Below are 18,828 nucleotides of genomic sequence, written 5' to 3'. Positions count from 1 at the left end.
ACAGGAAAAACCGCCAGCTGGTTGTGTTTTTTAAAAGCATGGCCCTTCCACTGCAAACAATTGAAAACATACGCCAGCCACAGGAAAAATGCCCTGGTGTACACGCCCCCTTAAGGGTTGTACGGTCAAAACAGCTTTTGTTCAGGTCTCCTAAATGCAGTCTATTAAAGTATTTCATAACCAGCTGACAAACTCACAGGCGATGCGGACGTATGCCCGTCGGCTCTTTGTGGTGCCTGCTGAGCTCCAGGCAACACACTGGCACCAATAATCCTCCAGCCCAAACAATTCTTCCACCTGCGTCCTAGAGACAGAGATGTCCACTTCACGCGTAACCAGACCTGAAACAGAAGAAAGATGGGAAGACGACATAAATCTAAATATATCAACTTTTTGCAGTTAAAGTGTCAACAAAACCTTTTAGCAGGATTTACCTGTGATGGGGTCCAGGCTTTCCTTAGTTACGTGGTCATTCTGGTTAACCCATTCTCCATTGCACTTGAAGTATATCTGCGTGGCAGGGGCAGCCTTGCAGGAAAGCTTGACCGGTCTGTTTTTCACAATGAAGGCATCCTCCGGTTCAGTCTGAAATTCCGGCAACGGTTCAGCCGGAGCAGACGGAAAGGAGTCGGGAAGAACCTCGCTGTAATCACTTCCATCTAAAGAGAAAGAGAGAGAAAGAATAAAACATGCACAAATTATGTGTGTGTATTTACAGTACATGAGTATCTCAGTATATACTATCTGTCACTGAAAATGAGTTTGGCCTTGAGGGTAATGGCAAGACTAACGGTGCGCATGCTAGTGACTATTAAGATAGCCTTGGTCTTTGACATTTCAAGTTTAGTCTCATGCTCTTATGCTCGGCAAAGCATCCCTGAGGAGTCCAAGCAGAACCAGAGTAAAGGCGGGCAGCTTGACCTTCCATTCAAACGTCCAGTGATCACACATTATCCCCTGACATTTTCCTGGTGACACATCCCTCACAGCGCAGAGCTCATCCAGGGGCCCGCGTGCTTCACGGCTCCACACCCGGGCCCCTGTCACCTCTAACACGACAATGCTGTTAACCTTTCGGTAAAAGCTAAAAGCTACACAGACTATTGACTACCAAGCAAAAATTAGGTCTGGAGACATCACCACCGCAGGGCAAAACTGCAAAGTCGTTCGTTTGCACTTAAAGCGATTTGCAACACTTTTCAGAGCCGACAAATCTTTTTCTTACTTTTATCAGCTATCCAAATAACGTGTAAAAATGATTTTATTCAGATGTAAGTAAGTTAAAAACAAAAGACTGACTCAGTTCTGGATGAGGCACATTTGTCAACCATAAAAATTCATTTCCGAGACTCATTCACAGGCATAATCATAGATGACAATGAAGGCAATTAAAAACAAAAATAAATCCCTAGAAGGATAAAACCTCTCTTTTGTCACAACAAAGAATTTTTCAACCACTATAAACTGCTCGGGACTGAAAGCCCATGAGTTTAATTATCAAGCAAACACTGTCATCAACTGTCATCGTAATGATGTGACTAAAAAACAAGTACATTTATGCATTTAGTATCCATTTTTTTATCAGAATGTGTGTTCCCTGAGGATCAAATCTGTGATCTTTTCAACTGCTAACAGAATACCATCTGAGGCAGAGGCGTCATGCCCATTCAACCTACGGGGGCACGTGCCCCCTCGTTTTTTTTTTGAGCCAAATGGATTTTGCATGCAAACTCAAAATCAAAGAATCATTCATTAATCTGTTACTTCTTTTTTAATCTGTTTAATATGCACAATTCTGTGCTGCATCCTTGTCACTTTTTTTTAGAGATTTTTGCCGTTTTGATAGTGTTTTCAGGGTTTCTACACCTTAGTCAACTTCAAATTCAAGGACCTTTCAAGGACTTTCCAGGTCCAATACCCTCAAATTCAAGGACTTAATGTGGGGACACATTTCAAGTGAGAGCAAGGTTACATCGTGTTACCTTTAGTTTTAAAATACATTGTTACAGTTCCCTTTCAAGGGAACTCGCACTGCATCACTGCAGTGACACTTTGGGGACGCCTCCAGGGGTAAGTGCGTCTGTATGCGTATATCAAATTCAACCAATGGTGAGGGTTAAAAACAAAGACAGGGTGACGCGGGAACAGGAAGTATATCGATATCTGAAATATTGCCAAAGACGGCGTTAGAGGGACGCAGGAAGTATGGCAAGGGAGACGCAGCGTCTCGTTCCCTTCTCAGGAAACAACAGTTACACCCAAGACGTATTCATGTGTCAAACACAACTATGCAAAAAAGCATTTTGGTATGAATCAACATTCGCATACAGAAGATATAAGCATTTAAAGCGAACAGTTTAGCACGTGTGCTTAAAAAGTCTATTATTTTTATGATATTATCCTACACTACACAGGGAATAATATGGATTTTTTCTAGAAAACTTCTTGCATAAACAGATTCAAGCACTTTCAATGACCTGTATCTAAGTATGAATATTTTCAAAAACTTCCCAGGGCCTTGCATTTTTCCCCCCAGATTCACAAACTTTCAAGGATTTCAAGGATCCTTGGGAATCCTGTGATTTTGATTGTGTTACATAACTTTATTCTTGATAGCAGGCGTTGTAGACAGAGCTTTGTGCTCACAAGCTTTGTTGCTGCTGTTGCATTTGGCTATCTGAGGAATTAAAACGTGTAAAAAACGCTCACAACATTCCAAACCCCAGTACGGTAATGTGTAGTTAACCTCCTCTGTGTAGAAAATGTATAGTTTAAAATGTGACCGTTTCAACATTAAATTAGTAGAGATTTCTAGACTCATCTTCTTGGTACAATGCCAAAGTTTGCCAAAGTTCATGGGGGCGCGGAATCACACATGCTCACATATGACGTAAAATTGAATGCAAAAATCCATTCCTCTAATAATTTTATATAAACATAGCTTCACTCCTCAACTTGGTAGAACAAATGTGTAAAATGTATTGTGGGAAAAAAACGATGAGAAAAAAAGATGAGAATAGTAAATAAAATTATATTGGACATAAGTTATAAGAATGAATGAAATAATGTTAACAGTTGTGGTGTGCATAACTAGGCAACCACGTTTTCGTTCAGGTTGCATGACGTCATCGAAGTATGTCCCAGAACGTGCATACTCTTTTGCTACACACTCAAAAGTATGTACGTTTTCCTCACAAAAAACAGTACATACTTTTAGGTCGTAGTATAAGTAGGCGAATTGGGACTCAATTGAGCAATGGAGTTCTTTTCTCATTTTTCTCTTTCACGTGAGGAGTTACTTCCGGGTTGTATAATTTGCGGAAGTGCGCCACCTGGTGGATACGCACAACCGGCGCAATGTCATAGAATGTATCTGAACAGGTTCACGGCCACTTTTGGGGGAAAACAAACTAGACATTCCATTGACTTCCATTCAAAATAGCGGAACAAATCAACCCTCGTACACAGCCGGCAGGTGTAAATAACTCAGATTGAACATGTTGAGTGGTTGTCTGTCCACCCTGCCTGCCATAGAGCGCGAAAGATACATTTAATTTGGTCAACACAAAAACATGTCTCTTTCATTCTCCCAGCGTCAAATTTGTGTAACAACGCTCCCTATTGGCCAGAGGTGTCTTACCCGGACATTTACTCGTACCTCATCGAGTCAACAGGGATTTGAATGATTTTACTTCGTATTTGAAAGTTACTTCGTATTTATATATTATGTCTTTATATTTAGAGTGCACTTTTCCGTCCAGCCATACAACTAGCCTTAGTGATTTTCCAGCAATCACTGGAAAGCGTTGTTACACAAATTTGACGCTGGGAGAATGTTTTTATATTGACCAAATCAAATGTGTTAATGTATCTATGGCAGGCGGGGTGGACAGATAATTACTCAACATGTTTAATCTGAGTGATTTCATAAGTTATTTACGCCTGCCGGCTGTGTACGAACGTTGCTTTGTTCCGCTATTTTGAATGGAAGTCAATGGAAGGTCTGGTTTGTTTCCCCCAAAAAGGGGCAGTGACGAAATTTACAGTCAAGCTTTTTCTTAATTGATGAGTTAACTTGTCAATGGCGGGAAAAGAGTTAAAAAAAATTGGTGCATGACACCCCTGATCTGAATTACAGAAACACTCATTCTAACCGACACAGGGTGTTGCACCACTAAAAGGTGGCCAATACATGCTGTACTGTGGATTTAAAGAGAGCGATAGAGAGTGAGGTGGGGACAGCATAAGTGCTCTGAACCCTGACATGCAGGGCGACTGACTTTCCGTGCCATTGTGTTTGATGGAATAAGCGTATGAGAGGTACCGGAGTCTGGACATGTCCGTGCGCTGCCGAGGTGAGAGAGGTGAGGAGAAAGCAAGCTGAAAATTGGATTTGGGAGGGTGTAGAAAAAAGGAGACTACTATACAAGTCAGGTCAACGTACAAAAGCCAGATCGAGGGACAAAAATAGAGCAAACTGGGTTTGACCAAAGACCACAATACACTGAAGCATTACAACATTCCAAATGTATCAAATATAAATACAAAAATAATGTATCACACCATCAGAGTGCTGGTATATTATAAAAATACTTGTTAATAACACTATACCAGGATTTTTCTTGACATGTCAAAATGGGTGGAGGCCAGTGTGGTGTCATGGAGTGCAAAGCACGCAACAAAATCAAATTTACCGGCACGCACGTCACATAGGTCAGTGGCTGGAAGGCCACTTGAAGGTCCTGCATGAAAGTGTCAGACTAAATTTGTGTCACTATTTGACAGCTACGTCCTTTCTCTAAACCCACAGTGAGAAAGACACACAGTTGATCTGTGTGATCTATACAACACTTATATATAATGAAAAAAAATTAGAAACACAGACACACCACTACAATTTCAACAAGCAATGCTTTGATTTTTGACCACTTAAATGCAATTATATCACCCTACAGTATATTATACTCCCCACATGTCTTAATGAAAAAAAATGACACAAAGAAATCCAAGCAGTTGAGCACTTTCACAAATTTCGCTCTTCTTTTCATGTATTGTGGCAACGACTGACTCAGTATCTCTACCCCCCCACGCTCCTTTGTGCCGTTCGCTCTCGCTCTCTTCTGTCAGCTGTCAGCCTGTCTTTTTCAGACTTTGACTTCTCTGTCGATAAGCAATTGTGTTTCGCCTTTTCCCCACTACCTCCATATGGCATCGATTGCTACACAAAATCACCAGTCAAAAACACAGGCTGTCATTCCCTGTCACACAGAGAAAAAAAAACATTTTGTCGAAACAAGGGGTGAAGATGAGTGAGAATGTGTGCTCGAGTTCTTCACATGTGTGATTGTGTGTGTATATGTGAAAGCGAGGATGTTTCGGTGACAATGTGAGTGTGTGTGAAAGTTAGTGTGAAGAGATGGAATCAGTGAGATACCACAGACTGAACATATGGAAAGAAGGTTTGTTGTTTTTGCGCTCACAAAATCGCTAATAGACAAAATGGGCCGGGTTGGACACTTACTTACACAGAATCCTTTCACACATATTTTGAAGAGCAGACTTGAATACCCATCAGGCCTTTGGCAGCCCACAATTTAGCTGGAATGGTCCTGGCACTCCTAAAAAAGGGAAGCTCTTAAAAGCCCCCCGACTGCAGGTCTTTTATCACAGTAATGATAGACAAGACGCATCCGGGACCAAAGCCTTCCAGCTCTTGGTCTCGGAGAAGGGTGTAAACATCCACGCACATGTGCACACGGCCACACACAAAAACAGGAAAACAAGACACAAAAACCCAAACTAGAGCCAGATGGACTCTGGGATACGTGTAGGTGCTTCTTAAATGCAAGAGCGTAGACAGTCAAACCCACAGCTAACAATACTGCAGACTAGTAAGACCAGGAATGTTCCTTGACCCTTTTTTGTTGCTCTCACACACAAAAGTACAATGGCAAGTCTCAAATTATACACAGAAGAATTGTAAAGCTCACTCAAAGGGTGTCAGACCGTGTAATTTTACCAGCTCCAGAAAGTCAGCAGCCATGGGAGAGATGCTTTATCATTAGCTTACAAAAGCTGTCATTATCGTCCGCATTATATATATATTGACTACAGCCCTACCCTCAACTCTGCAGCTTTCATAATGATGCTTTTGAAAACTGGACTTCATCAATGCCAAGATTTCTCAGGAGTCAGATATCAAGCCGGGAAAATGAGTGGTAAAGTTCTGCCGGCAGGGAATGTAAGTTCAAGCCTTAAAGCATCCATTTTCAATTTTTGCTATTTTTCATTGATTCAACTGGAGTAGGAATGATGGGGTTTACAGAGAGAGATGAGGGAAGTTTGGGAATGACGCAGGACAGATATAAACTACACTGTGTAACAGGTAGAACCACAACAACACATTCCACACATTCAAAACAAATGACTAGTTTTTAGTCATTTGCACAGCAAAGAGCTAGTCGGGTGAGTGATTTTTCTAAATACCGGCTATTCATTAGTTGAAGACATCCTGAGCTACTCTATTATTTATCTCAACCCTAAACTGTTATTGTGTACATTTGTCGGCTCTTGCTTGTCCATGTGTGTATACACTCTTAAAGGCGCAAAAGAGGATGTTTCCGCCGACTGAGAATCCAAAGACCGTTACTGAGTTTTTTTAAATAAGCGCATGCGTAAGAACAGCCTCCCTCCTTCACAGCCCATTTCTAGGGAACGCCTTCCAAAACTCGTGCACGGGTATTTGAACACAAGTGTTTGTTTACCATCGTCAGTGGATTCATTGTGTGAAATGATATGATAATAAACACATAAGACGTAAAGTTAGATCAGTCGACGCTACTCCCATTTCAACTAGCATGTAGCAGACTGGTTACTGCCTTACAACTACAGTACAAGAACAATGTTGATAACAGTACAACAATAATTATTCACAAAGAAAGAATAATCACTGTTACCTGTCGAGGAGAATTTTTGCGAACTGCGCGTCTGTCTTGACACCTCTCTGTTCCTTCATTGCTCTCCAGTGTTGAAATGTTTCTCCAAGAATGACTCTGGTTAGATTACGTTATTTTGACAATTTTCTCCTCTTCTCAGCGACTAAAAAGTCTTTCTTTTGCGTCCTCTTTTGGGTTTCTTCTCTTCCATGGTGCAAATTCGAGGAGGGAAGCAGGAGCGACGATGAAAACAAACCGAAACTAAAGACGGAGTTTCATGCGCTGTGCGCATGCGTCGCTCGTGTAAAGTTACTGGAGCGTGCACGTCTCTCACAAGGAATGTAATGGCAGTGATTGGCAAGCCAGAGGGCCAATCGTTGACATGATGATTGCGTCAACGATTGGATGATGTTTTTAAGGCCCTTCCTTATGCACGGATGACGTATATTAATATTATTACTTTCAGTGCACCTAATAGTCTTTTATCATTTAGTAAAGACAGTTTCAAGTAATATTGCAAAAATGTATTAAACAAACATCCTCTTTTGCACCTTTAAAATAAAAGTTTCAGAAATGGTCTTTGTCAGGCCGTATCAGTGGGAGGGTAAAGTGCACTTCTTAGATATACATTCACATTAAAGATATAGACGGTTTCAGCAGTAACAACATAAACAAACGGCTTTAGTGGAACACACGTAACTTCCGGTAAACTCCGCTAAGAATCAATAACAACAAAGTCCTTTTGGAGATGTTTATTTCTTATAACAACCAAAATACACAACAAGTAGATTACCTTAGTTCATAGTTCATAGTTCATAAAATGACACAGAGCTAACGTTGCTGTGTAAAATGTCGGGTGACAATACGTACCATTCGTCCTGGCCAGGATTTCGGTGCGTCTTCCGGTAGTCGTATTTGTTGACCGTATACATCATAGAGGATTATTATTATTATTACAGAAAAGCAACCGTTACATTTTAAGGTAAACATGAAACTACGATTGTAAGTGCATAATCCTCTATGATGTATGCGGTCGACAAATACGACTTCCGGAAGATGCACCAAAATCCTGGCCAGGACGCGTCCGGGAAGAATGGCACTTATGGTCACCCTAGTAAAATGTGTACTATAATGTATACAATGTTAACTACAAACCACTTGCCAAACCTCCCAACACATAGTGGTGATTCATGATCGCCGTCTTCCCGTCTTTAGGAAACCAAAACATTTATTATTTTGACAAAGTATTTCCTCCAGAGTACATTTCAACCACTAGTCAGACCATTAAACAAACAGAAACCGGAAGTAAAGACGGTTTTGGTTTGGGTCAGCTTACTTTTGGGAGCTTTTCCACTGGGTGCAGTATGTAGTACCCAATACTTTTTTTAGTACCACCTCAGTCGGGGTTCCAAGTGAGCCGAGCTGATACCAAAACGTGACGTGAAAACACTGTAGATCACTGATTGGTCTGAAAGAATCGTCACTACCAGCGTCATCGCTATAATGTAAAAGATTAGCTTTAGCTTCCTGCTAGCATCCGCTGTCTCGAGTAAACATGTTGTCATCTGTGCTCTGCTATAAGTTCCCAAACTCCCTTTTATAGCCACGAAAAACAGGTTGTGAATCAGGAACACCATACCAATTTTTTTCCAGACTTGCAGTTTGTGGTGGCACATTCGCGTCACGCACGTCTGCATATATGCTTAAATGCAACTTAAATAAGGTGTCGACTGATGCCACAGGTGTCATGTGAGACAGAGGTAGTGATAAACGCGATGACCATCTATTTGTAGTGGTCAATTTTAATTTTCCGGGAAACTGAGAAATAAATGTATGTATGGGAATGTACAACGACGCTCTCACTGGTATGTCGTCACAACAGTAAGCAGCGCAAATATAATGACACGCCTATAATCCCTCCCACTCCGAAGTGTTACTAAACTCAATGGAAAAGCTAACCAAGCCAAAGTGAGGTGAGCTGACCCGACCTGACCCAAACCAAACCATGGAGTACAATGCGATGAAAAAGCACCATAAGAGGCTGGTTTGCCAACCACCACCACATGAAGAAGAGGCTCTGCATTAACACTACTAATGTTGTAAATAACGTTCAAGTTCTTGCAAAAATCGATCAATTGGCTTCTCAAGACATCAGTACAGTATATCACCAGTCCAGGAGTGGGATTTTGTATTGAATATATAACTCTCAAAGTGGCAGAAACTGTTTACTCACATTATATAATTCACAGAGCACTGCGTTTTTTGCTAAATTTCTTCTTTATTGATAATTATGTCACCAACATAAGGTATGGCCTAAGGTTGAGTAAATAAACAGACAATTTTTATTTTTGGGTGAATTTTCCCTTTAAGATCCTTCCTTTTCAGAACTGATCTGTTCTAAAGCACACGTTTTATAAAACAGATCTCTGTTCATATTGTGAAACATCAAATATTCGCACCTGTGATCACACATCAGCCGAATTCTATATTAATTTGGCAAGTTGCCACGTTGCTTGGCAACCATAATAAGCCTACAGTCAGACTAATGAACTATATTACTTGGCAGAACATTTGTGTTTTTGTGATTCTTATTGAAATAAATGTAATTATTTATTAAAAATACACGTCTCTGTAATAGTGTCGCTAATGCTATTTCATCAAAGAAAGCCACTCGGAGTTGTACTTCACGGTGAGTTCACCCCAGTAAATGCAATTTAGGAAAGTATCAGTTGTCTTGTTGCTGTATTTTACATTTATTGTATCCTTTGTTCCTACATAATTGGTGCATGATGCCTCATTTCACCACTCTTTATGCAATCCATATCATTAGCCCAGCTTATATTCCCCAGATGATGAATGTGTTGTTTCTGAGGATGCTGACACACAGCTGACGGGAATGTGCTCAGCATCTCTGCTAACAACAGTTGTCATAGCAAAAATGATTTTACATTAATGCATAATCTCGGACAATACATTATTCAAACAGATACTTAAAGAATTATGGGTAAAGAAAAAGCATATCAACAGATGTGTCATAAAAGAGTGTTACAAAAATCAAGACAAGAGTGTGAAGAGGACTGCAGCAAAAGGACAAGATGAGAACAAATTAAAAGCACTTGAGACAGGTGGAGAGAGTAAGACAGGCTGTTAGAGAGTGTATTTATATAAACACTGGCCGAGGGATGGGTATATTGACAGATTTCAGCAGTCCATTAACACGTCTAAAGTACAGAAAGCTGTAACATTGCGGATCTGACCGGTCACATAACAGTTCACTGCGCACACAATCTGTGCATCTCTGCCGTATCTGTACTCGCAAAATTGCCATGCACAAAGCATCAGATGCTATGTGTTTTGAGAGATGCTAGAGGACAAAGTACAAGACCTACAAAAACAAGTCGTAAAGGAAAAAGCCATCAGTAAATATAAAACACATTTTTCACCCTTCATCTTGTAAGTCTCTCAGATTTCCCAAAATGACGTTATCCATCTTTTTTCGTCTTTTGTGGAAACTTAGCGTTATCTTGTAGCTTGTTATCACTTCAACTTCCTTTCCTGATACACAAGCATATAAATACTTAACATGTATAAAAGCCGTCTACACGAATGAGGTGTGAGCTGAAGATTCGAGAACACTGGCTTGGGAAATCATTATGGCAACAGAAATGTCACGCCTTTGATTGAATCTAGCATGTTAACAAGCTCTTGTGTGACAGGGTTATTTCTGTCTTCTGTGGATGCGCGAGGGTGCGGATGTAGTCTCCGGGCTAGGTGGCAGATCGGCCTAGGTGAGGGTTTGCGATAGAACGGATATTTGAACTGACAAGGATGCCCATTCTCACCCATTCAGCGCATCTTAATAGCCGCTGGACAAACCGACAGATGTGTGCTCGCTCGCATACCCAGACACCAAAGTCCCTTAGGTGACATTTTCAGTGTGTTTACAGACACAAAGAACACACACATGTCAGGAATGCATATACATGTCACTGAATGCATAAGAGATGAACTTTGTGCAGACACGGCCACTCCCCCGAGTCTTATAATTACTACTGAGGGCATTACTGGCGTCTGTGGTGTGTTGGTGGTCACACGCAAAAATGCAACAACAAACTCCTTACTTATTTGACCAGACAACCCAAAAACAATGCTGTTACTGCACTGTCACAATGCATGAATCTAACGCTCCTGCACTGAACACTAACATGGTACGATAGAAGTGAATTTAAAGTGTTTATGTTTTCTAATTTTAAAATCTCATTCAAACATAATATGCATAGACAAACATAAAAAGCCATTTGTAGGTTGATATTCCTGAAGAATGTAAACACAACATTGGTTCACCCAATGGTATACGTTTGGGAATATTTTTACTTTAATATTAATCAAAACAAACTACTGAAAAATTATCCAGTCAAACTTTTAGATTATACATTCATAAGCAAATATGAAAATCAAAATGTTTCAAGATAGGTCTACATTGTAAAAAATTACTTTAACCTTTTAAAGGTGCATTGTGTACATTTTAGCGGCATCTAGTTGTGAGATTGTGAATTGCAACCAACGACTTCATCCACTGCTCACCCCTCGCTTTTGAAACACATAGAAAAGCTACTGTAGCCACCACCAGACAAACAGGTCATAATCGGAGACAACTAAGTAAAAAAAGTGGACATACATTTGTTTTGTTGTTTGGCACCATAATACTTAATTCTGTGTAACTGGAACCTGGAACACTGCTTTATGTTCTAAGAAAAATATTTGGTAATTATATTTATTCCTAACCCCAAAATAGCTGGTAAAAATCTGAAAAAAAGACAAACCAAATCTCAGGTCTTAGGAGGTTAAAGGAACAGCTTGCCCAAAAATAAAAAATTCTCTCATATTTTGGTAACAAACATGTCATAGATGTATATTATGGATGGGCATTTTTCAGTAATATCATATTCGAATATTTAAACATATATTTTTATATTTAAATGGTGTCTATTAGGACAGGATTATTTGAGGTTTTTATGTATTTTTAATTGTCGTCAAAATTTCACAAAATGCGTATAATTTGAAAATATTCACAAGATACTAAAATTATAGATGGATTATATTATTCAGCGGCAACTACACTGAAAAAAAATGATTCATTCAATTTACTCAATTTTTTAAGGTAAGTGGTTGCAATCAATTTAAGCTACATATATACAAAAAATTGAACTTAAACTGAAACATTAAAACTTTTGTTTAAATGTAGCTTAAATAAATTGATTGCAACAACTTAGCTTAAAAAATTGAGTAAATCTAATGAATAACCCTTTCAGTGTAGATAAATGGCTTTTGTGGCCCAAACTTAACTTTTGGTACACTGTTAAAATTTTTGTAGATATTACACTATTACTTACAGAGCCCCTAAGGGGACATAAAGCAAAAATTAAATAAAGTTTAGTTTCGTGTGCGCACATGAAACTATCGCATGCTCATGTGAAACTATCGCATGCTCACATGAAACTTCTGAGTGCTCACGTAAAACTAACGGCATGCACACGTGAAACTACCGCGCTTAGTTTCGAGTGCGTATGTGAAACTTTCGTGCGCGCACGTTCGCTTTCACATGAGCATGCAACACTAAACTTTAAAAAAAAATTCTGCACGTGAAGGTTTCGCGTGAGCACATGAAAGTTTCATGTGAGCACATGAAACTAAACTTTAGATTTTTTTTACTTCAATGTCACCTTAGGGGCTCGGTAATTACTGGCTTGCCAGTAACTTTCTGTAAAAAAAAAAAGAAAAAGGTTGATGAGGATTTCTGGTTCCCAGAATGCTTTACATGAGGTTGTTATTTTATTGTTTTATTCTATTTTGACCAGCAAGTGTCACCAGCGTGTGTGGTGTTTTGAACACTTCAAAAAACTGAATCGATTTGCAAAGCAATTGGTTCAATTGATTTGAAGCTTTGAAAAGCTTTGTTTCTCCCATTAACTTTCTGCTTTGTTCAAAACAATCACATCCTAATGACGAAAGCGCGTCCGGATCGATAAAAGTACAGTGTGATTGCGTGCTTCTGGGGGAGTAGGGAGGGGGACAATCGCACTAGTGCACGATTTGGATAATGTGCGTAAAAGTGCATTTCCTAGGTAGGGGGGCTTTAAACCCTTATTTTTAACAAATGTATATAACTTAAATAACATTCGCAGTTCTTTATCCATTGAGCTTAATAAAGACAAAGACTTGTTAATGTTAATGTTCATAACTTTGAACAAACTGTTGCCAGCAAATAACATAAATTTGAATCTACAGTAAGTTACTGGCAAACGGTTGCATAACTACAGCAAATGTTTTACAGTGTAGACTTCCACAAAGAATCAATTACAGTGACAATAACATTCTTCTAAAGCAAAACGATAGGTGTGTAAGAGCAAATTATTATAATTTTAAGCCTATTTAGCAACTGTAACGTCACACATCCATGGGAACACACAGAACAGAGCGACAAGTTTAAATATGGGGGAGTGTTGATAACTTCGAATCTCATTGGTTCTCGCATGTCTTGTGACAAAACACACACATATGACAACTAGTTACGAGACATGCGAAAACTAAATATTGACATTACTGACACGAGAGAATTTTAATATTTGGCTGCACTATAATTTACTACCATTAAGCCCTGGCTGGGAATCACTTTATTAACAGAAATACACACGTTCGCTTTAGATGAAAGCATCTGTTAAACGAGCAAATGTACATGCAAATAAAATCAGGTGTTCTGCTGGTGTCTGAATTGCCAAAACGTCTCCAGGCGTGTGACACATTCCACGGGAATGACAGATGGAGAACTCCTCGCTGCTGCTCTTCCACTGCCGCTCATTCTGTATTGGGGAGCAGCTAGAGGGCGCCACCCCCCACTGAGCCCATTTATCAGGCAACATCAATAACAGCCCCCTTTCAGCAGGACCCCCTCTGCTCCATCCATGCAAACCCCTATCCCCCAACACCACCTACTGCATGGGAACAGACAGAGCACCCCCAAACCATCCATCACCCCAGTCACAAACATCTCAGGGAAACAGAAAGGAAATGCAGAGAGTGAGATCAAGAGGGGGAATGTTAATGTTAATGTGTGATGAATGAAACAATAAAGTCATGGACTAAGTGTTGATGTGAAAGTGATGGCACTTGACCTTCTTGGTGTGTTTGTGTATATGCCATGTTTGTGTAGCTGAGTGTAAGGTGGCACAGGCCGTAAACGCTCTGCATGTGTGTGGCTGGATGCCATGATGTACAGTCACATGGACTTGATCTCCCTGACGGTACATTCACAAGAGGCGTAAACCTTAAAGGCGGGGTGAATGACCTCTGAAAGCCAATGTTGACATTTGACATCACCAAACAAACACGCCCCTACCCCAAAAGAATCTGGACCTTCTTTTGATAGACCCGCCCCACACATACACAATCCAGGCCATGATGTTGGTTAGTTGACACGCCCCTTACTGCTGATTGGCTACAAGTGTGTTTTGGTACTCGGCCTGACTCCAAGTTTTTTTCAAAAATCATGCACCCCGCCTTTAAGAATTACATTTCAAGATACATTTTCCAAATGACACAAGGCACAAAGTTTATTTCACTGTCATATTAACTCGCAGGAGGAAGCGTTTCATCTTGGAGTCATGCAGTGATCAAGGATCTTCTGGGTTATCCCTAAAACACACACACATTCATGTTTTTTCCTATTTGTGCAGTATGTCCCCATTAAGCGTCTTTTATCTGACATTCCAGTAATTCTTTAATTATCTTTGATCAAAGGTGTCTTTGATTACGTGAACTAGTTGTTTAAATTTTACCTTGCCATTTTTATATTAAAAGGGAGTTTGATTTCTACTATGCACATGTGGGTATATTATTATTAGCATTGCTTTAATTTCCATCTGTTGTCTAGATATGCAATTGCAAATAGGTAACGTTAAATATCAAGTTCATGTTTTGATTTAAATTTAGAAAGAAAGTAAATAGCAAGCTGACATTTACCAGATGCTAATATATGCGTAGTGATTTACACTATATTTGTCACAATAACAGTTCTTGGCAACTCGCACATGCACACAAATAAATTCCTACATTTTTTTCACAACAGTAGTATTTTCTAGTACTTCTAGTAAAAAATGTATCTAACTGTGTACCTTACAAACACCCCCCTCCCACACACACACCACCTCTTTCCTTGGGCTGAGTTTTGGAGCCAGGCTGCTTTAAATGGGTATAATTAAAAGAGAAGATGAGCAGCATTCCTTCCTAAGGGTAGGGTGATTACAGGCCCTCTTTAGACTCCCTACAATTATCCACTCTTTTCCAAACATACACACACATGCGCACACAGACACACAAACACACGGCCGCTCTCTTTCCTTAACAAACTACTACACCTGATTTCCATCTCCACTGTGTAAGGACATATAGAGGACAACTACGATAAACCCAGTCAAGCTCTCTCAAAAAAAAAAAATCACAATTTTAGAAAGCTGGGCTGAACAGTCTGACCTTTGACCCGAGATATCATCACAAATAAGCCTCAGGTAATGGTGGGGTCTATAATTTCAATAAGACCTAACCAAACCAGACCTGCACCTAGCTTTCTGTTCAGTTTTTTTACTCTGACCTCACTCAAAGTAAATGGTATGTTCAGTTCAAGAGTGATTATAATAATGAGCGACCTGTGAGTCACTCAGTCCAATATTCTTTGCTCAAAAGAACCAATGATTTACATATTTACAGTACTTTATTAAAGGGCACATACTGTATACTGCAAAATCGGAAAAAAATATCAAAAAATTCACCCTTTCCATTTTTAATCTCCAAAGTCTCATTAAACATCCTGTTTTGATTCTCTTGATAATGTAACGTCACACTGAAAAAAGCCCCGCACACAGCCATTGACTGACTGGTTAATTTTACCCACAAGTTTTTCTAAATGTGTTTGTTAGCACATTGTAGCGCTGATGCGGCTTAAAATACTATTGTCCAGGGCCGTATTCACAGGAATCATATGAAGCAAAAACGCTCACTGTCTGTTGGTAAGGGAGTAAGGAGCTGTAGCTCATTTGCATTTAAAGGTACACACATGAAAATACCGCATTTGGACATGGTATAATAAAAAATCTTTGGAAGATTTTGAGCTGAAACTTCACAGACATTCTAGGCAAACCCAGTCTCACGGCGTTGCATATAAATAGCACGAAGTGTGAAAGTCATGCAATACATACGCCAAATTCCACTTTGGCGTGCATATGATACACCAGTCCTTCCCATTCACTTCAACAGCGCATCTTTTTTGTCGTTTTACTATTTAGTTTCTCAATTTTATGCTTTTTTTTACCATTTTCGCTTGGGTTTAGGGTAAGAACAACTTTTTGTTATATAAAAATGACATCCTAACCCAAAACCCAATTCTAACCCCAACTCAAAGCGACCATGGCTTAAATATAGACAAAAACATGGAGAAACCTGTATATTAAATAACCTCCTTAAGCAAACCTCAGATCTAACCCTAAACCCAAGCGAAAATGGTTTAAAAACAGAAAACATTGAGAAACCCAAAAATAAAACGACAAAAAAAGATGCGCCGTTTAGGTGAATGGGAAGGACTGGCGTATTATATGCACACCAAAGTGGAATTTTGCGTATGTATTGCACGATTTTCACACTTCGTGCTATTTTTACGCATCTAAATGAGACTGGATAGTCTAGGCACACCTGAGACCAGGGCTGGAGTTTCATGCCTTAGACCGGCCCACTTTAGTTCACGACTGACTATATTAAAATAATATCATTAAATCCTTAGTAGTATATAAGTCTGAATAGTGCACTGTTCTCTACAGCCTCTTACAGCAAATTCGTTGTATTTTTCAAAAATATCATTTCCAATTCAGTGCAAATAGCCTAAAAAATTATGATTTTTGCCATAATTGTGGAGCCCTACCATAAGGCATTTTAATATTATTCAAGTAATCTTCAAAAAAACTACTGAAAGGGATCAAATGTGTTTGTGTTTTCCACTATATTTCTATTTCTCAAAAATAATGGGTCTTGAAATAACCTGTTGGGTTGAAAAAGTTTGGAAATCCCTGAATACACAAGCAAGATTTATCAAGTATGCAGGGGAAACAGATGAAAAAAACATCCTTATTTAATTTTTTACTAATTAGATAATGTATATTGCTAAATAATGTAAGGTAGGCCTACATTGTGTCAAAAAAAAAACACCCCCCAAATATATAGCCTTTAAAAAATTTTGTTTTACTTGAGAAAACATCATATTCATATAAACTTACTTTTTCCAATAAACTGATGAGTTTTAAATCAAATAGATTTTTGTTCCTCTTGCAATAAATGATGAATAATGACTATTTATATACGATTCATTGTTACATCTATGAGTAACATCTACATTTTTTAAAAATATTATTTGTAGATTATTTTCCTTTTAGAGGCCGTTCTTATCAAGACGCGGTTAAGTTTATTTTAAATCTAGACCCGCGACAAGCACACTCAAATATAGACACATCCGAAACAAAACTCATGTTCACGGGTGAGCTCTTTGAAAGCAAAAGAAAGCGGCGCGTCCTTTGTTTTCCATGCATTTTAGATCTTAAAGAACCCCAAAGCAAGAATTCTTCCAATAAGTGGTTGGGACTCGGGAATTCTCACAGTTCTCCCTATGGCCAATCTGGGCCTGCCTGAGACTTATATTATATTTTGTGAAAATGGGCATAATATGTGCCCTTTAAAACCTCACATTCCTAAAACAATCTTCCTCTATACACAACATGAATCTGCAATGGTTAATGTGGATTTACTAGAAATGCCATTAATTAAGTTTTACATTTATTGAAGAAAATATGATTGGTGGTTGTCACTTGTCAGTGCATGTGTAAAGGTGTTTTGAGTTTTTAGAGGTTTGCTACTGTATAATACTATGATGGTTGTCTATAAGTGTTATGGTATTGAAATTTCTAGATATGTATGGGATTATGGGGCTTAGTCTTGGATTATGAGCAATAATAATAATGATGCTTGATTTAGAATAACACAATTTATATATTAACACGATTCATTTTATTAGGCTAATACATTCAGCCTGTCTACTTTTCTGTTTCAGATAAGTAACGCCATTTATTCGTCAGTGGCGGCCGGTGACTTCTTTTTTTTGAGGGCGCTTAATGTGAAGTCCGTCACAATATGTATGTAGCCCGTCATGTGTGTGGTTCGTAATTTCAAAATATGTGTTCTGCGCATCGAGTTATCCTGTGTTCATCACGTGTCTTGTCAAAATAAGTGCCTGCTGCAGACGCAAAAGGGTTTAAATTATGATAAAAGAAACGCTCGCGTTAGCCAGATACTCGCATAATCTCATGTGTAATCACAGTTTACTGTTAAGGGAGTGTCTTGTGTGTATTTTGTGAACGTGAGCGTGTCTTTTATCATAAACGGTTTTGACGCCTGTGCAGCAGGCACTTATTTTGACAAAACACGTGATGCACATGGTTCACATGAGGCAACAAACACATATTTTGAAAACCCAAACAACACACATGACACTCCAAACACTTATTTTGAATTTGCGCCCCTCGGATTGGCAGTCCTGAGCCGCCACTGCCATTCACCCATCCATACATCCATCCATTCATAATACATAAGCCAATTTAGTTTACAAGTTTCTAAGACTGACATGGAAAATGTAGCAAGGTGAAAGAAAATCACCTCGAAAACACACAGTAAGAAACACTTACTGCAGTATACAGTATGAATGAAAATCTTAATAAGATGAAGCTTTGTAAACGAATCTGACACCTCACAACCATAATGCTGAGCTGTGAAATAACTGTTAGCTGTCATCCTCTGCAGG

General features: G+C 39.1%; 1 protein-coding gene across 3 annotated transcripts in view; it reads right to left on the bottom strand.

Moving 5' to 3' along the window:
• Positions 1–18,828, bottom strand: part of unc5b (unc-5 netrin receptor B) — a 94,457-nt gene that overhangs the window by 32,401 nt on the left and 43,228 nt on the right. For all 3 annotated transcript variants that reach the window (XR_012372162.1, XM_055170364.2, XM_055170365.2), the window contains exons 2-3: positions 435–659; positions 198–341 (exon numbers count right to left, since the gene is read on the bottom strand). Coding sequence is in view for 2 of the 3 variants with exons in the window: in XM_055170364.2 (XP_055026339.1) it covers positions 198–341; positions 435–659 (369 nt within the window). In the remaining variant the exon portion in view is untranslated. The remainder of the gene's footprint in view (positions 1–197; positions 342–434; positions 660–18,828) is intronic.

Source organism: Misgurnus anguillicaudatus, chromosome 11, assembly GCF_027580225.2.
Source record: "Misgurnus anguillicaudatus chromosome 11, ASM2758022v2, whole genome shotgun sequence".
NCBI lineage: Eukaryota > Metazoa > Chordata > Actinopteri > Cypriniformes > Cobitidae > Misgurnus > Misgurnus anguillicaudatus.
This window is presented reverse-complemented; position numbering and strand designations above follow the sequence as displayed.